This window comes from Martes martes (genome assembly GCF_963455335.1).
Source record: "Martes martes genome assembly, chromosome: 9".
In the NCBI taxonomy this organism is placed as follows: Eukaryota; Metazoa; Chordata; class Mammalia; order Carnivora; family Mustelidae; genus Martes; species Martes martes.
Genome location: NC_137896.1, coordinates 89317636 through 89341506, shown reverse-complemented (window position 1 = coordinate 89341506; position 23871 = coordinate 89317636). Strand labels below are relative to the sequence as shown.

General features: G+C 36.4%; 1 protein-coding gene across 1 annotated transcript in view; it reads right to left on the bottom strand.

The window, feature by feature from the left end:
- Positions 1 to 23871, bottom strand: part of ALMS1 (ALMS1 centrosome and basal body associated protein) — a 202301-nt gene that overhangs the window by 13694 nt on the left and 164736 nt on the right. The window contains exon 15 of the mRNA XM_080813640.1: positions 22087 to 23249. Within this exon, the coding sequence (XP_080669766.1) occupies positions 22087 to 23249 (1163 nt within the window). The remainder of the gene's footprint in view (positions 1 to 22086; positions 23250 to 23871) is intronic.

Here is a 23871-nt window from a genome sequence, read left to right as displayed (position 1 = left end):
AATGTGGGAAACTTATATAGCTTATGATCTAAGAATTCTACTTCTGGGTATATATGCCAAAGACAGTTTCACACAGATCTAATGAGGGGTATAGACAAGGGTGTGCACTCCCACTGTTTGTGGTGACGGGTGCTGACAGCAACCTGTGTTGCTGTCATACAGGGACAGTATGTCGGTGAACTGGTAGATGCACTCAATGGAATATTATGTGATGATCAGAAACCTGGTTCTATATACATGTCTAGCAATGTAGATATATGTTAAAAGCACAATGCTTACTGAAAAAAAAAAACCTGATATATCTTTTATATAAATTGAAAACACAGGCACACATACACATTATACATTTTGTAAGAATTCTTGTAAGCCGAAAGATATTTGCATAACAAGACCAGTTGCCTATGGAAAACTAGAAATGAGGATGTAATATGGGGATAAAATTTTCAAGAGGGGCCATGAACCTAGGAACACCCGAGTTAAATTTTTTTTTTACTTCATCTTAGCACAGAAACTGTGTGTAATACCTTTCTACCCCTATTCTTTCACTCTGCTTCCAGAAGGATTTATTATGACTAGATTGGAGATACAAACAGGTATTTTAGGCAGAAACTAGAATACAATGTGAAGCTTGAGAATCCCCTTTTCCAGCTCATAACTAACATTCTGTGTTTGATCAGCCTGGCTTACCTCACTTTTTTATTAATGTCAAACAAAAACAACTTTTATGGTATCTTATTAGAAAATACATACTTCTTGTAAAAAAAAAGACACATTATAAAGGAAAAAAATTATGAACCCATAATTTTAAGGTAATTTGTTAATATTTGTTCCAGTCATATACATAGATGCATATATAACATATATGGCTTTACATCTTGCTTTTTATCTCTTAGCATTTAATGGCATTTATCTCTCGGGATCCAAGAAACTTCTTTTGACTGTTGTTTCCTTCCATATTGGAGTGTGAGTATAAGGACTGATATGAAATCAGCTTGTTTTATAAAAATCTAAGACTCACTGGTAAACATTTACTAACTATCACTAAAGCTCTCATTTTATTCTCTCGTGGAGGCCTCTTCGTTTGGTAGTTTTGTGTTGTTCATCTGCCCAGCTGCTGGAAACATGGGCAATTGAAGATAATGAGAGGTCAAAACCAGAAATAATTCATCTTCAGCTGTTTCTCAATGAAAAATGATCAATTTGACTATTCTTTTTTTGTACGGACAGTAGTAAACTACTACTCTTCTTGGACTAGCACACAACCAGATACTGAGAAAAATAAAAACGGGGAAAGGAGGGAGAAAGAAAGAGAGGAGAGAGGGGGAGAGGGAGGGCGTGCGTGTCCACAGAGAAAAACATAGCAGGGACGTGACAGAAAGGGCAGAAGAAGGGAATAACCAGACAAGCAAAAGAAACACAGCAGAGACAGCATGGGAATGGGAAGAGGAGAGAGAGCACAAGTGTCGGAAAAGCAGGTGCACAGAGACAGAAAGAAACAACAGAGGAGCGGATGGAGTGGAAAGATACAGTAGAGAAGAGGGAAACGGGAACTGCACAGACTGAGGAGAGATAGCACAGACACAGGGGAGAGAGGCACAGAAAGGGGACGTGTCATCAAAGGAAGGGGAGCGGGATGAGCAGGCGGCTGCTGTTATCCACTTATTATTGGCTCTTAACCCGCATATGTACAAAGAGTTAAAAAATGTCCTGGGTGCACAGGTTTAGGGGAAAAAAAAGCATTAGCGTATCTAAGGAAACATGGGTTAAAGATGACCATATAAATGGTCGGTAAACACAAAAAGACAATAAAAACTCAGCAGGTGTGGTTAAAGAAATATGAACAAGAATAAACACCATATTTACGGCTTATTTGATTGGCAAATATTAACAAGAATGCTATCAGAAGGTACTGACCAAGTTATAATTTTTCATTACTGGTGAATAAATAATAATTCAACATTTAAGGAGAACACCTTAGCAGTGTGGATTAAACACTTTTAATTCCCAGAAATTCCATGTTTAGAAGTGTATCTAGAGTAAACAGAAAAATTCATAAAGATATAACAAGACTACTCATCAAAGTGCAGATTATGATAAAAATTCAAAAAGGGCACCTGGGTGGCTCAGCTGGTTAAGTGGCTGCCTTAGGCTCAGGTCATGATCCCAGGGTCTTGGGACTGAGTTCTGCATCGGGTTCCCTAATCAGCAGGGAGACTGCTTCTCCCCCTGCCTATTCCCTCTGCTCCTGCTCTCTCAAATAAATACATAAAATCTTTTAAAAAATTCAAAACAAATTAAATACCTGCCATTAGGGAACTAATGAGATAAATACTATACTTATATAATGGAACCCATAAAGCCATTTAAAAATGACTACATATCTAAATTTATTAAAATAATTAAAATAAACAAATAAAAAGATGTCTATGATACATTAAGCATAGAGCTTCAAAACAATATATATGGTATGATTTCATTTTTTTGACTATTGTTTCTCTCTACATTGCCTGACAGGCAAGTTCTCCACACTCTGTGATGAGGAAAGACACAAGCATGGTTCTAGTTGAGAGGAAGGAATCTATAGAAAAGGAAGAAACTGAATATGAGAAAGAAAGAGAAAACACTGAGAAAAGAGATGAATGGATTTTAGAAAATATGACAGCACAGAGATACGCTTAATGAACCTCTTCTTCCGTAACAAAGATACAAACAAAAAGTGAAAAGAACATTCAGAAGCTAGGGAAAACACTCAACTCATACCACAAAATTCCAGAAACACTGGAGAAAAAAACCAGAACAAATTTAAGGAGCCATCACAAAGCTCTTCCAACACAAAGGATCATGAAGAAGGGTAAAAGGAGAATCAATTAAATTAAAAATGCTACACTGATACCTTAGAGAAGGACTGAGGCAACAAGTGGCTCAGAAGAAAAATATTCCAACTGGAGACATGTCTTAGTGAAAAAAATAGCACCGTCCACCATAGCCAGAATGACTTACTATATACCCTCTTTTGGCCAAGAAGTCAGAAAAAGATCTGGGAAATAATCTCTTCAGTCTAAATACCTTAGTTGCATTACTAACACTTGCTAGAAAAAAATAAGGCCCTAGCCATATCACTGCCTACATGACAATGCCATGAAAACAGTCACCAGCTGACCCTAAAATAGTACAGTAACAAAACTCCAAAGGCATATCCCATAGAATTAAATACTTTCTTTATTTCCACACTTGGTAAGGTGGTCCACCGTTTCTGACTTTCCTAACAATGGCAAAGAAAATGTCACCTGCTGTAGCTGGGCAGAGTCCTAGATAATTATCTACTATCGATCTCCCTGACTTTCCCCAAATCTGAGGGGCAAAAGAAATGTAAGAAATACACAATTAGCCTTCCATTTCATGTCCTGGGAAGAGGATTCAAAGCAATATCTTACAAACAGGTAATAAAACAGTATCAATAATTCAACCACATTCTTTGTGGGCAAATAAATGGTTTCCACACAATAGTTCACAAAGACAAGCAATCTGAAAACAAAGACAAAGATATATGTAAATATTTTATAGCATTAAAGCAGAAGGAAGGGGAAAAAAAGATAATTTATTTTGCAAGAAGGTTTACCCATTTCAGCCAATAAATAATTTGTACTCTCACTCTAGAGAAAATTAAAAAGATCATGGACCTAATGAAATAGATCCAAGATAAACTAAGGCAATATAAGATTAAAAGGCAGTTGATAAAATTAACACAACTTGTCAGAAAAAATTGTAAGTATATCCTCTGTGTTCGGAGAACCAAGAGCAGTCACTAAAGAAAAAAACTGAGGACAAAAATAATAGCATTATACCACTGTAATAGAAGACAGACATTTTATAAAAAAATAAAGAAAACTTAGCCAGTGGGGTAGATTAGATTGAAAAAGTCTCCTAAAATGCAAAGCAGAAACATAAATAGACATATTTCCCAAGAAGGGTTATGCATAGCCCACAGACACATGAAAAGACCCATGTTGCCATTTGCAACACCACTGATCATTAGGGAAATGCAAATCAAAGCTACAAAGAGAGATCACCCCACATGTGTCAGAATGGCTAAAAACAACACAAGAAACAATAGGTGGTGAAGATGCAGAGAAAGAGGAACCCTCTTGCACTGTTGGTGGGAATACGAACTGATGCAGCCACTGCTGAAAACAGTATGGAGGCTCCTCAAAGTTAAAACGTTAAAAAAGAACCACCCTAAGATCCAGTAATTGCACTACTGGGTATTTACCCCCTAAAATATAAAAACACAAATTCAAGAGAACACATGCACCTCGATGTTTATACCAGCATTATCAACAATAGCCAAATTATGGAAACAGCCCAAGTGTCCCCTGACTGAAGAATGGATAAAGAACGTGTGTGTGTATATAGCAGAATATTACTCAACCGTGAAAAAGATTGAAACTTTGCTATTTACAATGACATGGGTGGAGTGGGAGAGTATTATGATAAGTGAAATAAGTCAGTCAGAGAGAGAGAAATACCATTCACATGTGGAATTTAAGAAACAAAACAAATGAGCATAGGGGGGAAAAAAAGAGAGGTACACCAAGGAACAGACTGTAAAACTATACAGAAACTACAGAGAACAAACTGATGGTTACCAGAGGGAGGTGGCTGGGGGGGATGGGCTAAATGGGTGATGGGGATTAAGGAGGGAACTTGCTGTGATGAGCACTAGGTGAAGTACAGAAGCGTTGAATCACTTTTTATTGTATACCTGAAACTAATATTAAACTGTAGGTTAACTGAGTATAAATAAAAACTTTAAAAAAAGTGGGATGCCTGGAACATCTGCCCTTGGCCCAAGTAGTGTTCCCAAAGTCCTGGGATCCAGTTCTGCATTGGGCTCTTTGCTCAGTGGGGAGTCTGCTTCTCCCTCTGCCTGCTGCTCCCCCTGCTTGTCTTCTCCCTCTCTCTGTGACAAATAAATAAAATCTTTAAAAAAAACTTTAAAAATATATAAAGAAATATAACTCAGTATTAAAACAACAAATAACCCAATTTTAAAACCCAAATAGTCCTTTTTTAAAGATCTGAATAGACATTTCTCTAAAAAAGATATAAAAAGGCCAGTAAGTATAAGGAAAGATGTTCAAAAATCAAGTCATTATGGAAATGCAAATTAAAACCACAGAGTTACCATTTCATAGTCACTAGGATGGCTATAATCAAAAGACAGACAATAACAAGTGTTGACCAGGATGTAGAGAAGCTGGAATGCGATCCTGGTGGGAATGTAAAATGGTGCAGTCACTCAAAAGATTAAACAGGGAGCTACCATATTGCCCGACAATTCTATTACTAGGTATATACCTAAGAACATTGAAAAAAAATGTCCACACAAAAACTTGTATATTGGGGCACCTGGGTGGCTCAGTCAATTAGGCATCTGCCGTTAGCTCAAGTCAAGATCCCAGGGTCCTGGGATTAAGCCCCGCGTTGGGCTCCCTGCTTAGGGGGAGCCGGCTTCTCCCTCTGCCCCTCCTCCTGCTTGTGCTCTCTCTCTCAAATAAATAAAATCTTAAAACTTGTATATTAATGCTTATAGCAGCATTTTTCATAATGGTAAAAAAAAACCCAGAAACAATTCAAATGTCCATCAACTCACAAATAAACAAAATGTTGTATATGTATATGGAATATTATTCACCTCTAAGAAGCAATGAGTATTGACTCATGCAATGAAACCTTGAAAATATGTTCAGTGAAAGAAACCAGACACAAAAGGCCACATATTGCATGAATCAATTTTATGAAATGTACTGAAAAGGAAAATCCACAGAGACAGAGTAGATTAATGGCTGCAGAGTGGGTAGAAGTAGGAGGGGCTGAGAAATGACTATTAATGGACATAGGGTTTCTTTCTGGTGTAACAAGTATGTTCTGGATTTAGTGGTGATGGTTGTATAGCCTTCAAAGAATATACTAAAAAGTACTGAATTATATATTTAAAAGTAAATTGCACAGCAAGTGAATTTTATTTTAAAAAATTAATAGAAAAAAATTAATAGAGATTGACCAATACTGAGACAGGAATGAAAGTCCAGGACACCACAGGGAAAAATATATCAGGGTTGCCTCTGATACAGAAACATTAAATGCTTATGCCCAGAAAAGGGGAGAGAACTGACAGAATTCTGAATTAAGGATTATTATCCAAAAGTCTTACATCCAATGAAGTTGTTCTTACATAAAGATAAGAGAAAGATAGTCTCAAATTTTAAGAACTAAAGAGATGCTTATTCCTGAACAACTGTTTAAAAATCTAACTAAATAGAATTATTTAAATTAATAGACTCATTAAAAAATAGTTACATGAAAAGGCTCTTGGTAAACACTGGCCCTGTATTTTAAAACATAATATAAAATGGTGATTTTGCTTACAATATGGAAGTGATATGTTATAATCCTTGAAAATAAAGTTAGTCAGTGTAGTAGTAATATTACAATAATGAACTAAGACAAAATTCACAAAATATAATATTGATAGGTTGTTGGGGGAAGTATGTGTGTGTGTTAGTGGGTGGGAAGAAATAGGAAAAGTACAACCAGTTTCTTAATTTTTCATATGATGGAGTCAGTAGATACTGTTTTATATCTGAGGGTGATAAAGTGGTTTAAACACAGTATTTAATGAGATTACCTGGCTGCTATAAGTTATCAGAAAAGCAATTCAATAGACACTGAACTCTAGGAAACTGAGGGTTGCTGGAGGAAAGGTGGGTAGGGAGAAGGGGTAACTGGGTGATGGGCATTAAGGAGGGCACTTGATGTAATGAGCCCTGGGTGTTATATGCAACTGATGAATCACTAAATTCTACCTCTGAAACTAATGAAAAACAAAACAAAACAATTCAACTCAAAGAAAATCATATAGCAATGAACAAAAGAAGACTGGAAACAGTAGGAAATCATTAAAAATGATAAAATACCCTAAAGAACCAAAACAACTTTGAAAAAAACAAAGCTAAAGGACTCACAGTTCTTGAATTCAAAACATATTACAGTATAGTACAGTATGGTACAGTAATATAACAGTTAGTACTGGCATAAAAACAGACAAATACTTCAATGGACTAGAATAGCCTAGAAAGAAATCCTCCTGCATATGGTCAAATAATCTATTGTCAAAGATCTTTAACTCTTGATGCCAAGACTACTCAAAGGGGAAATTTCTCTTCAACAAACGGTGTGGAGAAAACTAGATATCATTTGCAAGAATGAAGTTGAACCTTACTTTACACCATCTAGAAAAATTAACTCAAAATGGATTAAAGACCTAAACATAAGACCTAAAACCATAAAACTCTGAAAAAGAACACACAGGGGAAAAGTTTCATGGTGCTGGACTTGGTAATGATTTCTTGGATATGTCAGCCAAAATTATAGGCAACAAAAGTAAAAACAGACTACAGGGATTGTATCAGTAGTAAATATCTGTGCATCAAAGGACACAATCAATAAGATAAAAAGGGAGAAAAACTTAAAAATTATCTATCCGATAAGGGATTAATAACCAGAATATATGAAGAACTACAACTCAATGGCCAAAAAATAAGTAACCTGATTCAAGAATGGGCAAAGGACTTGAATAGACATTTCTCCAACAATGATGTACAAACGGTCAACAAGCACATGAAAAGAGGCCCAACATTACCAATCACCAGAAATGCAAATCAAAACCACAATGAAATACTACTGCATACCCACTAGGATGGGTACTATAGAACAACAACAAGAAGCACAGCAACAGCAACAACAACCAGGAAGTAAATTTTGGCAAGGATATAGAGAAACCGAAACTCTTGTGAACTGTTTGGATGGACTATAAAATGGTGCAGCTGCTGTTGAAAAGTATGGTGGTTCCTCAAAACATTAAAAATAGAATTACCATATGATCCAACCATTCCACCTGCAGATACATGTCCTTAAGAACTGACCTCTGGGGCAGATAATACATTATATATTAATAAAAATAATTAATAAAAAAAGAATTGAAAGCAAGGTCTTGAAGACATATTTGCACAACCATGTTCACAGCAGCATTATTCACAATAACTGAGAGGTTAGGTTATCCACTTAGGGATGAATGGATAAACAAAATGTGGTATATATATACAATGGAATATTATTCAGCCTTAAAAGGTAAGAAAATCCTGGGGTGCCTGGGTGGCTCGGTCATTGGGTGTCTGCCTTTGGCTCAGGTCATGATCCCAGGGTCCTGAGATTGAGCCCTGCATCGGGGGAAGCCTGCTTCTCCCTCTCCCACTCCCCCTGCTTGTGTTCCCTCTCTGTTAAATAAATGAATAAAAATTAAAAAAAAAAATCCTGTCACATGGTACAACATAGATGAACCTTGAAGACATTATGCTAAGTAAAGTAAGCCTGTTACTAAAAGACAAATACTCTGTGATTCCACTTACATGAAGTTATCTAAAATCAAGTAGAACCAGGGGCTCAGGGCAGGGGGAAAGGGGGAGTTGTTATTTAATGGGTATAGATTTTCCATATTACAATATGAAAAAATTCTGGAGATCTGTTTCATGACAAAGTTAATATACTTAATACTACTGAATTTTACATTTTTAAAAATGGTTAAGATAACTTTTTTGTCACTTTTTTTTAAAAACCACATTAAAAAGTTCACTTGCCTTGGTCTGAAATGGAATTTTGCATAATAAACATATCAGAATAGGAAAAAAATAAGGATAATAAAATTTAACCCAAACATATTTATTATAACCTCACAGTTAAGTAGAATAAATTTACCCCAAAAGAAGAATGCTCAAATTTGTTGGGGAAAAAAGTTAAATTTAACTAGATGCTACTTAGACTTGAGCAAAGTGACCCAGAAAGGCTAAAGGTAGAAGGACAGGCAAAGAGCAACTGGGCAAATGTAAAGTCTTAAAAACTGTACTGACGTGGAATCAAAGGTAAAACATTAAAAATGGAAAATAAAACTTACTTTGTATGATTTATGGTATAATTCACAGTGAATAAAAAAGTATCACGAGTGTTTATATGCCAGACATAAAATAAACATATACATATAAACTGTTAATTACCATGAAGACAAATCAACCTTCAAATATACTTTTTTCTTTTTACCCACCAAAACAATACCTTTTAAATGCTGTCACAGTGTTCCAGAATTCATTGTTTATGCACCACACCCAGTGCTCCATGCAATACAGGCCCTCCACAATACCCACCATCAGGGTCACCCAACCTACCACCCGCCTCCCCTCCAAAACCCTCAGTTTTCTGAGTCCACAGTCTCTCATGGTTTGTCTCCCCCTCAATTTCCCCCAAGTCCCTTCTCCTCTCCATCTCCCCATGTCCTCTGTGTTATTCCTTATGCTCCACAAATAAGTGAAACCATATGATAATTATTTTAAAAAAAAAAGCTTTTTTGCCAACTCCCATTTATTTATCATCAATATTTTAAGCTTGTGCGTCTATCCAACTCTTGTGCATGACAACACCGCAGGTTTTTTTTTTTTTTTTTTTTTTTAAATGTAAGCTCTACATCCAATGTGGGGCTTGAACTCCCAAGGTCAAGAGCTGTATGCTCTGCTGACTGAGCCAGCCACACACCCTAAGTACACTCTTTAAAGTCCTTAACAGACCAAAGAAACCAGTATTTGGGAAAAATATAATTAATAAAGGTGAATTACTGGATATAACTGGAATGTCATACTCTATATGGAGACTGCACCTCTTTTACAATACCCCTGAAGTAGTTGTTCATACATTAAGCCACAAAGAAGATCTCTATAATATGCTTAAAACAGAAATAGAACCGAGTACAATCTCTGATCACAATACTTTAAAACTATAAGTTCGTATGTAGTGACAATAAAGCCAACTTTAAGAATTTTAATTAAAAAAAATTATTCCCTAAACTTTCTTTTTGGATCAAACAGGAAATCCAAAGCTATAATTATAGAACATCTAGAAAATACCACTAATACAAATACTACAAACTTAAATCTAATATATATATACATATGTTTTTTCCATTTAGGGATCTAGACAGTCAGATAAAGCAGCCCTCCATTCTTATTATACCACCACCGTCAGTACTACCACCGCCACCAACAAAAGTGTATTAATTTTAAGTTCATGACTTCCTTGAAGCCATCAGAAAGTTGAGGTCACAGGTCAACCTTGGCCCGAAATCTTACTAAGGAGAAATTGTTGCCTGCAGGGAGACATGAGACATGAGCACCAGATCATCTGGAAGAGCTACAACTGGACAATATTAAGAAGGATGGAGACTGGATTAAATGGAGCTCAAGTATACACTGGCAAGAATGTGAAGCCCTTGGGAGCTTTAGAAATTGGGGAACTCTGCACCTTCTTGCTATTTCTCTATAAACTCCACCAGGAAAAAGAAGAGTTTATTCAAATGTCTATTACAGTGCATGCAGACCCAGGAAACAGGAACAGTAGCTGTTGTGGGAAGGGTATATAACTCTACCTTGGAGGGATGTTAGCAAAATCAGGAGAATAGGGACCTCCAGGGACCAAAAAAACTGGCAAGAACTGTCAAAAAATCAACCTCATCAGAATTCTAGAAGATAGTCAAAGGTTTATGGCAATTAAGTGAAAACTTAAGCAAGAGCAAGGCCACCTAAACAAGATAGGTGAGCTTTGTGGCTTTTAACTTACCTTTCCCAGGCATGGCATTAAAGACAGTAGCCTGCATTCACAGTGTAGGTACTTGCTTCCAAAGGAAGCACAGAGTCTGTTGTTCCCAAGGAATTGCTTCTTTGAATCTGCCTGAGTATTCCCTAAAGGACTGACACAAGTGGGCCTATCTTTGTTTCACTAAACTTGGAACTCTTTTAGGGCATTTTAAAGGATAGGATTTCCTTGAAAAAACTGAAAACTAAGTGAAAAAGGCATTATTGCATAGGGCGATCAATCAATCAATCAATCGATCAAAGTTGGTTGAAACACCAGGCACATTAAAGCCAGGGAGAAAAACAGTGAGAATTTTGGGGAAATGGGGTTTTGAAAATCTCCCATGAGCCCCAGGGAAACTAGAAAGTGCATGCACAGGGCAGAATGCATGTGCAGAAAAGACCTGAGAAGACTATAAGGTTTTACAATTGGCTGATCTATAGGCTCAGTGCAAGCTGGAAATCTGACTAAGGCAGAGTTATAAATGGCCTATCTAAGCACTGGAGTACCTAATACAAAGATAATCTACAAAAAGCAGGGGAATCCCCCCCCCTTTCCTTCTTTCTTTCTTTTTTGCTTTCTCTTGATTTCAGGCACTTAAGGCAATCTGTCAGACAACTAACTGACTAATGAGCTAAAGAAACAGAGACATCAGAGACCAAAAATACAATCTGTATAAAAATAGTTTAGAAAAGTCACTAAACATACCAACAACTTTAACCCCCAACAAACAGTAACAACAAACCCTAAGGAGTGGGAAGGATAATTTGATATCCAGAGTTACCACATCATGATATTCAAAATGTCAAGTTTTCAACCCAAAATTACAAGACATCCAAACAAGAAAGTATGGGACACTTACAAGGAAAAAAAAATGACAGAAACTTCCCACCAGGAAGCACAGACACTGGACTTACTATACAAAGACTTTTTTTTTAAACTATACAAAGACTTTGTATCAACTAAGTATATCCTAAATATGGTTGAAGAGCTAAAGGAAACCATGGACAAATAAACAAGGAGAATGTTTTACCAAATACAGATTACAAGTAAAGAAAAATAAAAAGGAAACAAATAGAAATTATGAAGCTGAAAAGTAAAATAACTGAAATGAAAAAAGCACCAGAGTAGTTCAACATCATATTTGAATAGACAGATGAATCCATGAACTTGAGGGTAAGATAAATGAAATTATTCAGTCTGAGGGACAGAATGAAAACAGAATAAAGGAAAATGAACAGAGTCTAAGAGACTTATAGAATAGCATAGGAGCTTACATAACATGGATGGTGGGAGTGTCAAAAGGAGAAGAGTGATAGGAAGAGGCAAAAAGAGTATCTGAAGAAATAATGGTTAGAAACCCCCCAAATTTGATAGAAGACATGAATCTAAAATTGAAGTAGTTCAATGAACTAGTAGGACAAGCTCCACACCAAGACACATAATAATCAATCTCTTAAAAGTCAAAGAAAGAATCCTGAAGCTGTAAGAGTGAAGAGACTCATAACATAGAAGGGATCATCAGTAAGTTTAACTGTCACTTTCTCATAAGAAATGTTGGAGGCCAACAGGCAGTAGGATGACATTTAAAGTGGTGTGAAAATCTGAAAAAAGAAATCTGTGTCTGGCAAAACTATCATTCAAGAATGAAGGCGAAATTAAGATATTCCCAGTTAAACAAAAGTTGAAAGAATTCATTACTGAAACACTTGCCCTACAAGAAATGCTAAAGGGACTCCTTCAGGCTGAAATGAAAGAACAAGAGGCAACATGTGAAGCCATGTGAAGCAATAAAACCATATGATGCCTTATGAAGAAATAACACTGGTAAATGTAAATACATAGGTAAATACGAAGGTCAGTAATATTGTACTTCTGGTTTGTAACTCCCTTTTCTTTCCCTATAAGATTTTAAAGACAAATATATAGGGGCACCTAGGTGGCTCAGTTGGTTAAGCGTCCAACTCTTGATATTGGCTCAGGTCATGAGACAGAGCCCCATCTCGGGCTCCATGCTGGGTGTGGAGTCTGCTTGGGATTCTCTCTCTCTCCCCCTCTGTCCCTCCCCAACTCACATGCACAAATCTTCTCTTTCTCCAAAAAAAAAAAAAAAAAAGACAAATGCATAAAAATAATTATAAATCTATGTTAATGGGTATAGGAAGTCTAAAGATGTAATCTGTGAATATAACAATTAAAAGGGTAAGAGGCAGGGGTGCCTAGATGGCTCAGTCAGTTAAGCATGGTTCAGGTCATGATCCTGGGGTCCTGGGATTGAGCTCTGCATCAGGTTCCCTACTCAGTGGGAAGTCTGCTTCTCCCTCTCCCTCTGCCCCTCCCCCTGCTCATGCTCTCTCAAATAAATAAATCAAATCTTAAAAAATAACAAATAAAGTCTTAAAAAATAAATAAAAGGGTGAGAGGCCAAGAGATACATAAGTGGGAGTTTTTGTATATTATTTAAGCTAGATTGGTATCATTTCATGTTATATATTATGTTATGTATGTAAGATATTAATTGTATCCCCAAGGTAAGTACTATGAAAACAAATACAAAGGAAAGGAAATGAGACAGGGATCAAAATGGTTCATTACAGGACATCAGTTAAATATAAAAGAAGGCAGGAATAGAGGAATTGAAAAAGAAAAAATTTATATAAGACATAAACAAATGGCAAAATTGCCAAAGTAAGTCCTTTCCTATCAGTAATTATTTTAAATGTAAACAGATTAAACTCTCCAATTAGAAGGTAGAGATGGCAAAATGGATTTGAAAAAACATGATCCACTTATGTGTCGTCTAAAAAAGACTTCATTAATTCATTCATTTCAAAAACTAAGGTAAAATATTTTTAAAGATTTATTTGTTTTGGGAGGGGAGGAGCAGAGGGAAAATCTCAGGCAGACTCTCTGCTGATCACAGAGCCAGACAGGGACTTGATCTCATGACCCTGAGATCAGGACCTGAGCTGAAATCAAGAGCTGGACATTCAACTGACTGTTAGGTTCCCCATCTAAGGCAATTTAATGGGGTCATACAGATACCTGCATTGAGGCTGTTTTCTTATACAGTTGACCCTTGAACAACACAGGAAAAAGGGGTGCTGACCACTGAAGGTAGCAGAAAATCCACGTCTAACCTTTGACTCTACCCAAATTAATAGCCTACTACTAACTAGAAGCCTTACGATAACACAAACAGTTGATTAACATATATTTTATATGTCATATATATATTATATATATATTATAAACTGTATTCTTATAATAAAGGGGCACCTGGGTGGCTCAGTGGGTTAAAGCCTCCACTTTCAGCTCAGGTCATGATCCCAGGGTCCTGGGATTGAGCCCCACATCGGCTTCTCTGCTCAGCAGGGAGTCTGCTTCTCTCTCTCTCTCTGCCTGCCTCTCTGCCTACTTGTGATCTCTGTCTGTCAAGTGAATGGATAGAATCTTAAAAAAAAAAAAAAAGCTAGAGAAAAGAAAAATGTTATTATTAAATATGAGAAAATACATTTGCAGTATAGAATTATATTGAAAAAAATCTGCATATAAGTGGATATTTTACACCTATGTTGGTCATATCCATGCTGTTCAAGGCTCAATTGTAATTTAAAATGACATGGAGTGCGACTGATGTTTTAGCCAATTTCAATTAGATTCAATCTCATATTCTCAAGAACAGGATTTGTTGTTGCTGCTACTCTAGTAGTTCCTTTCATCAGAAACTATCAGATATGAGTGTTGTTCTGGTAATACCCTACAATCCCAGGCCACTACTTCGAGAACCCATGCAGTTAGGACTTCTGGGTGAGAAAGAAATCCATGTGTCTTTATCACAAAGTCTGTCTTGTCTTTATCACACATCTATCCTGGCAAATGTCAGTGTGTGGTAGCCTATATTGGGAATGTTATTGGTGCCATACCATTTTTATCAGATGTTATTAATGGAATGAAGTCATTCTGCTCTGGCCCCTCCACAGCACCCACCAGAGAAGGACAGGGTCCCTCAACCAATCACATAAAAGATGTACAGCCCAAACTGCCATCCCCTTGCTGTCCCCCACATCTCCCTCCATTTTGAAAAAGACTCATTTTAGACTCAAAGACACAGTATTTGAAAGTAAAAGGATGGAAAAGATATCCCATGCAAATAGTAGTAATGAAAAGAAAGGTGGGTGGCTCTACTAATACCAGAAAAAAGAGACTTTGAGTTAAAAATCACTACAAGAGATAAAGAAGGGGATTATTTATTGATAAGAGGGTCAACCCATGAAGAAGATATAACAATTATGGACATACACATAGCTGACAACAGAGCTTCAAAACATGAAGCAAAAATGGACAGAACTGAGTGGAGAAACAGTTCCACATTAATAGCAGCAGACTTCAATACATCACTTTCAATATGATAGAAAAACTAGATAAAAGACCAGTAAGGAGGGGTGCCTGGATGGCTCAGTTGGTTAAAGCCTCTGCCTTTGGCTCAGGTCATGATCCTGGGACTCTGGGATTCAGCCCCGCATCGGGTTCTCTGCTCAGCGGGGAGCCTGCTTCCCCCTCTCTCTCTGCACCTACTTGTGATCTCTGTCAGTCAAATAAATAAATAAAATCTTAAAAAAAAAAAAAAAAGACCAGTAAGGATACAGAGGACTTGACTAACACTATAAACCAACTAGACCCAGTAGATAGAGACACAACACTCCAAAGAACAACAGCACAATCCTCTCAACTGCACATGAAAATTCTCCACAAGAGACCATATGCTAGGCTATAAAACAAGTCATAATAAATTTAAAAGGACTGAAATAATACAAAGTTTATTCTTTGACCACAGTGGACTGAAACTAGAAATAAGTAACAGAAAGATTTTTGGAAAACAAAAGTGTGGTAATTAAATGGTCAAACTATTAATGGTCAAAAAAGAAATTACAAGGGAAATTAGAAAATACTTTGAGATGAATGAAAATGAAAACATACCAAAACTTTGGAATGCAGTAAAAGCTGAATTTAGAATTTAGAATTCTTATCTACAAAAGCAGTGCTCAGAGGAAATTTATAGTGGTAAACACCTATACTGAAAAAGAATAATAATTTCATAATTTTTTATTCCAAGTTTTTATTTAAATTCCAGTTAGTTAACATACAGTGTAATATCTGTTTCAGGTGTAGGATTTAGTGATTCATTGCTTACATTAAATGGTAATTTCAAATCAATAATCTAACTTTAAACTATAAGGAATTAGGAAAATAAGAACAAACTAAACCCAAAGGAAGCAGAAGTAAATCATAAAGATTAGAGTGGAGATAAATGAAATAGTGACTAGAAAACAACAGAGGTGGATAAAATTCTTAGAAACACACACACTACAAAAACTGACTCAAGGAGAAACAAAATCTGAGTAGACTTAAACAACAAAGAGATTGAATCAGCAATAAACCTTCCCCCAAAGAAAAATGCACGACTAGCGACTTCACTAATGAATTCTACCAAACATTTAAAGAAAGCATCAATTATTAACACTAGATCTTCCCAAACTCATCCAAAAAATAGACGATGAGGTAACAATGTCCTAACTCATTCTATGAGGCAGCAGACAAACATATCTTAAGAAAACTATAGGTTAATTATCATTTAGAAATAGAGATGCAAAAATCCTCTTCAAAATTCTAGCAAAGTGAATCTAGCAGCAGATGACAAGAATTATATATCAAGACAAAGGAACAGTTAAGGGTTTATCACAGGAATGCAAGGTTGGTTCAATACATGATTATCAATATACCATATTAATAGAATAAAAGAAAAAAAGACCCATGTGATCATCCCAGTAGACGCTGATGCATCTGGCAAAAACCACAATCCTTTTATGTTAAAATTACTCAACAAAAAAGAAAAAAAGGGGGGGAACTTCCTTAACAGGATAAAAATCACGTATGAAAACCCAAAGCTAACATCACTCTCAATGGTGAAAGACTAAATGCTTTTCTTCTAAGATCATGAACAGGACTATGATGTCCTCTTTTGCCACTTCTATTTGACATTGTTGATCTGGAAGTTCTAGTCAGACCAATTAGGCAAGAAAAATAAATAATGGGTACCCACACTGGAAAGGAGGAAGTAAGATTATCTCTACTCACAGATGACATGCTCTTATATGCAGAAAATCCTGAAGAGTCCACAAGAGAATTGTTACAAAACCAACATGCAAAAATTCATTATGTATCTATATACTAGCAGTAAACAATGTAAATATGAAATTAAGAAAACAATTATACTTAAAATAGCATCAAAAAGAAAAACTTTACTAAAATTAATAGGGAATTTCAAGGGACTCTGAGTAGCCAAAACACTCTTGACAAAGAAGAAAAAGTTGTAGGTCTGACACTTTCTGATTTTAAAATTTATTACCAATATACAATAAACCCAAGACAGCATGGTATTGGCATAAAGAAAGACATAAAAGCCAACAGAATAGAAAGCCCAGAAATAAACCCTCACATATATGGTCAAATGAGTTTGGATAAGGGTGCCAAGACCATTCAATGGGGAAGTCTTTTTTCAACAAATGGGGCTGGAACAATTAGATATCCACATGCAGAAGAATAAGTTGGAGCCTTACTTTGCACCATATATAAAAAATTACCTCAAAATGGATTAAAAACTCTTAGAAGAAAACAGAATAAAACCTTAATGACATTGCATTTGGTAATGATTTCCTGGATATGACACCAAAAGCACAGGCACCAAAAGCAAAAATAGACAAACTGGATTACATCTAAACTAAAAATGCCTGTGCATGCAAGGACAAAATCAACAGAGTGAAAAGGCAATTTACAGAGTAAGAAAGAAGATTACAAATTAGGTAGAAGAGGCTACCAGAATATATACCAGAATATATAAAGAATTCCTACAACTCAACAACAAACTTGAAAAACAGGCATAGAACTAGAATAGATCTTTGTCCAGAGATGGTATCCAAATAGCTAATAAGCACATTAAGATGTTCAACATCACCAATCATTAGGGAACTGCAAATTGAAACACAATGACATACCACTTCACACCCCTTAGGATGGCTGCTATAAAAAAAAAAACAAGTGTTTCCAAGAATGTGGAGAAATTGGAACCCTTGTGCACTGTTGGTGGGACTATACAATGGGTGCAGCTGCTGTGGAAAACAGTATGGTGGCTCCTCAAATAATTAAAAATAGAATTATCATATGATTCAGCCATTCCACTTCTGGCTATATACCCCCTAAACTAAAAGCAGGCTCTTGAACAGATATTTGAACCCATATTTTTGCACACCCAGATATTTGCAAACACCATTTACACACACAGCAACATTATTCACAATAGTCAAAAGATGGAGTAACCCAACTGCCTATAGATAGTTGCATGGATAAGCAAAATGTGCCATATTGTACACAAGAATATCATTCACCCTTCAAAAATTAGAAAATCCTGTTACAGGGGCGCCTGGGTGGCTCAGTGGGTTAAAGCCTCTGCCTTCGGCTCAGGTCATGATCCCAGGGTCCTGGGATCGAGCCCCGCATCGGGCTCTCCTCTCCGCGGGGAGCCTGCTTCCTCCTCTCTCTCTCTGCCTGCCTCTCTGCCTACTTGTAATCTCTCTCTCTCTCTCTCTCTCTGTCAAATAAAATAAAATCTTTAAAAAAAAAAAAAAAAAAAAGAAAATCCTGTTACATGTTACATAATGGATGAGCCTTGAGGATATTTTGCTAAATGAAATCACCCTACAAGACAAATAATATATGATTTCATTTATATGAAGTACCTAGAGTAGCCCAGTTCATAGAGACAGAAAATAGAATGGTGGTTGCCAGGGGTTGAGCATAAGGTGGAATGAGGAGTTGTTTGAGTGGGTACAGAGTTTCAGTTCTGCAAGACGAAAAAGAGTTCTGGAAGATGGTAATGTTTGCACAGTGATATGAATGTACCTAGTACCACCAAGCTGCACACTTATAAATGGATAAGATGATAAATTCTGTTAAATGTATTTTACCACAATTAATAAAAAAGAAAGAGAACAAGAAAACCAAATATGAATAAATTTAACCATGAAGGTGCAAGACTTGGACAATGAAAACTACAAAACATTGCTAGAAGAAATTAAAAAGCTAAATAAATTGACAGGCATTTTGTATTCACAGACTGGAAAGCTTAATGTTAAGATGGGAATAAACTCTAAACCAATCTACAGATCTGAAGCAATTAATACCAAAATCCCAATGAACTTTTGGCAGAAATGGAAAAGCTGATTTTGAAATTCATTTGGAAATACAAGGGGGCTGAATAGCCAAAGTAGTCTTGAAAAAGAACAAAACTGGAGAACTCATGCATCTCAATTTTAAAACTTACTACAAAGATACAGTTATCAAAAATACTGCAGTAATGGAATACAGATAAGCACGTAGATCAAAGGAATACAACTGAGGGCTCAGAAACAAACCTTCAAATCTATCATCAATTGATTTTTGACAAAAGTGCCAAGACCATTCAATGGGGAAAGAAAAGTCTTTTTAACAACTGGTGCTAGGACAACTGGATATCCCTGTGGAAAAGAATGATGTCATATCATACACAAAAATTAACCCAATATATATCAAATATGCAAAGGGAAGAGCTAACAAGTATAAAAGTCTGAAAAGAAAATATAGAGATAAATCTTCAAGACTGTGGATTTGGTAATGGTTTTTTAGATATAATAACAAAAGCACAAGCAACAAAAGAAAAAATAGGACTTCATCAAAGGTAAACTGTTACACATCAAAGGACAGTAATAAGCAAGTGAAAAGATAACCCAACGAGTGGGAGCAAATATTTGCAAATTATATATCCAATAAGGATCTACAATCCAGGGGTGCCTGGGTGGCTCAGTCGTTAAGTGTCTGCCTTCAGCTCAGGACATGATCCCAGGGTCCTGGGATCAAGCCCCGCATCGGGCTCCCTGCTCTAAAGAAAGCCTGCTCCTCCCTCTCCAACTCTCCCTGGTTTTGTTCCTTCTCTCACTGTGTCTCTGTCAAATAGATAAATAAAATCTTAAAAAAAAAAAAAAGAATCTACAATCCAGAATATACAAAAAATTCTTGCAATTCAAAAACAAAAAGATAAACAACTTAAGTGGGCAAAGACCTGAACAGACATTTCTCCAAAGAACATATATATGGCCAACAAGCACACAAAAAGATGTTTAATGTCATTAGCTACTAGGAAAGGGAAAGGCAAATCAAAACCACAATTAAAATAACGAGAATGAGATACCACTTTATACTTACTAGCATGGCAACAAAATGCCACAAAACTAAGTAAATAAAAAGTGCTGGTGAATATGGAGAAATTGGAACCCTCAGACATTGCCGGTGGGAATATAAAATGGTGTATCCTCTGCGGAAAACAGTTTGATAATTAATAAATAAACTAAACATAGAATTGCCATATGACTCAATACTTCCACTCCTAAGTATATACCCAAAAAGAACTGTAAATAGGTGTTTAAATAAAAACTTACATATGAATGTTCCTATCTGCTCTGTCTTTTACAGTAGCCAAAAGATGGAAACAACCTAAATGTCCATGAACAGATGAATGGATAAATAAAATGGAGTATATACATGCAATGAAATATTATCCAGCCATAAAAAGCAATAAAGTACTGATACATACTAGGACATGGATGAATCTCAAAAATATGCTAAAGTGATAGAAGTCTGACATAAAGGTTACATACTGTATCATTTCATTTATATGAAATACACAGAATAGGCACCAGAGAGTGAGTGCTTAATGATTATGAAGTGTCCATTAGAGGGACGAAAAAGTACACAAAACAGATCGTGGTGCTAATGTAAAACACTGTGAAACTCAGTGCCACTGAACTGTATACTTTAAAATGGTTAAACTGTAAGCTTTATGTAAAGTGTGTGTTTCACCACACACAAAAAACCCTTTACCACGATTTTTTTTCCCTATCTCCTCTAATGGAACGAAAAGCCTTCCACCGTATCATTCCCAATTCTTCATCTACTTTAAAGAAAAAAGGTCATATTGTACCATTTACACATGTAAATGTAAATCATTATCATTTAATACCTACCAAAACTCAATTATGAGAAATATTTATGGCAAACTATCTGAATGTCTTGTGCCTCCTTTCCTCTAGACAAGTAGTCTCTAAATTTTTTGATTGTGCAGTCCTACAGATAAAGTATTTTTGAGCACAAATAACCAAAGTAGATATTTATAAGTTATAAATTGTGACTGTACTAATATATTATAAAAGATATGGAGAAATATAAATTTTTAAAGGTTGAGAAAAATATACATCTTTTTTTTTTTAACACCTCTCTTTCTATACTCTAATGACCCATTCTGCAAGCATCCTTCTTTGGAGAGCACTGCTCTAGATACCCTAAATTTTATTCTTGGGTTAAAGTAACAGTCTGCACTTGCTGACCCCTGGAAATGTACCTTGACCGAACTCCCTAACCTAAGGTCATATTAACCTTATGGGTGTTGTTACTGAATCTCTTGTAAGGATACTGTTGAAGACTGTTCTATACACCATGGTGCCTTCTTTACGAGGACAGATGAGAAAAATTTCTCTTAGGTCTTAAGAAATATCTGTAACACTTTTGAATATTTAGTTTGTTTTTATATTATAGACTTATGTAATTGATCACAAAATTCTAGCAACACCAACTGCTAGAAAACACAGAGTGAAAAGTTGTGGCTTACTTCTGGCAACCATATCCATAGGTATATTGATTGACTTCACCTCTGGCTTCAACTTGTCTTCCCATCACTACCAACCTTTCATTTATTTATTTTTAAGAATCATGTTGTAGCTCACCCCTCCCTGGCTTCAATTTAATTTTCTACCATTCTAAATCTTCACTCAAAAAAATCATTACCGTATTACTTATGTATGTATGTGAGTGTATATATGGGTATGTATTTGTGTATATGTTTAAAAGCACCTCAAAATTTCTTGAAAGACAGGGAGGAACGAATAAAAAAAAGCCAGGCACTATTGGTCGGAATGGAGATCATCCGACACTGGAGGTCCCCTGTGTCAGGGGTTTACTTTGCAGATTCTGAAGCATTTAGTAGCAAAGCCCTTCGTCCAAAGGGCAATTCGTAACTGAGTGTCTTTGAAAAGAATGACAACTCACAATAGCACTGTACTACACTTTCTCACTCTTTTCCAGCTGGTAAGAAACGGTATAGTGAGGAAAGGGCAATTGGCTTTTTTTTCACCTGTGTGCAAAGCTTAACTAAAGAGTCCATGAAAAAGGCAGTCACATTGCCAGATGGAATTTGTAGCCATGTACCTGGATGTGTTTCCTTCTGGTGTGCTCAGAAGTCATTTGGGGATGAGCCGTATTCAGTGCTTTCTTGTTCTTCTTGTTCCGCCTCTCAAAGAATCTCCTCTGATGGTCGGTGAGGCTGCTGTATAATTTAATTCGCCTCGGTGACAGACAAACTCTTTCTTGGCCAAAAGCTTGGATCAGTCGGGCAGTGTCAATGGTGGAAATAGAGCTGCTCCTCTCATGCAGAGTCACCTCTCTATCTGTTTGGGTCAACATATCTGATTCCACCGGAGAAGTGGTGGTGGAAACAATGTTGGTGGGGGTGTCTGTGAGCAGCTCACTCTCCTCTGAGGGCCTAGAATCTGAAGAAGTGTTGTTTCTGTAATGAAAACCTGGCTGTTTTCTCAGGATATACTTATCAAATTTAATCTGTTCAATTTTAATCTGATTGGGTTTCCCAGCTTGATGAGTAGAAAGCACCTTGCTTTTTTTAAGCTCTCCTGCAGTTTTATGGAATTTCTCTAGGCTCTTATACCGCTTCTTTTTCTGAAGCTTGTTTTTCTGCTGTTGCTGTCTACCACTCCATTCCTTAACATCTCGTTCTCCTCTGCTATCATCCGGTGTGCTTTCAGAGGTCCGGAGAGAGTACGTGATGGGATTCTGAAGAAGTTTAGCCAAACGATCAAGTCGTTCCACCAAGGATAGTTCTTTCCTGTCACTGAACTCAGGAGGTTTCTTTTGCCTCTGTCGCTCCTGATACTTGTTCCAGAGTTCATTCAAACTCACACTGTGCTGAGCTGTTGGCTCTGGGGTGACCTTATGATCCTTTTTTTGATCATTAATTAGTTTGTCACTTTTTGGATAATCTCTAGCCCGACTTTTAGCAGTATGCATCACTTCATTTTCCAAGTTTACATTGATACTGAGGCTCTCTATTCTGGTATAATCTGCCTTCGTCTTTTCCACATTTTGGTGAGGTGAAGGAGGACGAGTGTGTTCTCTTTGTTTGTCTGGATGATGCTGAAAGAAATCTTTCCAAGAATGTCTCATGAAAACACTCCTTCCTAAGGATTCATGGCAAAAATCTTGATCACTTGGTAGGTGCACTGGATGATGAAAGTAAAACTTGGCTGACCTGAAGACAGAATGGGTAGTATTTTCAAATTCTGAATGACATCTGGACTCTGAAAAGGAGAGGAGAAGATTCTGAAAGACTTTCAAAATGTTTGCATTCCCTTTAGAAACGGTATTCACACTAAATTCTCTAGATACAGAACAAAGACAGAAGGAAAGAACAGTTTTATATAAAGTTTCAGGAAATTAGCTGCCTCCACAAAGGATTCTAGCCATACACCTATGGGCCAGACTGACACAATAAAACTTCAAGGGACTAAGGGTCAAAAGACTGGGATTCTAGGTTAGATTCTGCCACAGACTGGCTGTGTGACCTTAGGAAGGCAGTTTAGTTCTCTGGACTGTAACAGCAACTGCTGTGCATTCACTACCTGCTACATGCAGAGTATTATGATATGTGCTCTGTATCTGTCTTTTTCCTTTTAATGCAATTTTATTGATAAAACTGAGAGAGAGGTACTGTTAACCTTATTTTTAGTTAAGAAATCTGAGACTTCATTTTCATCATCAGTAATTAAACAGGTGGGATTAAAAAAAAACCTCTTCATGTGTCTTAGAGCCTTTTAAAATTCCTTTCTCTGAACCATCTTTACGTTTCCTCCCAATTTTTTTTTGTTGTGGTAAAATACACCCAACATAAAATTTACCATCTTCATCTCCAATTTTTGACAG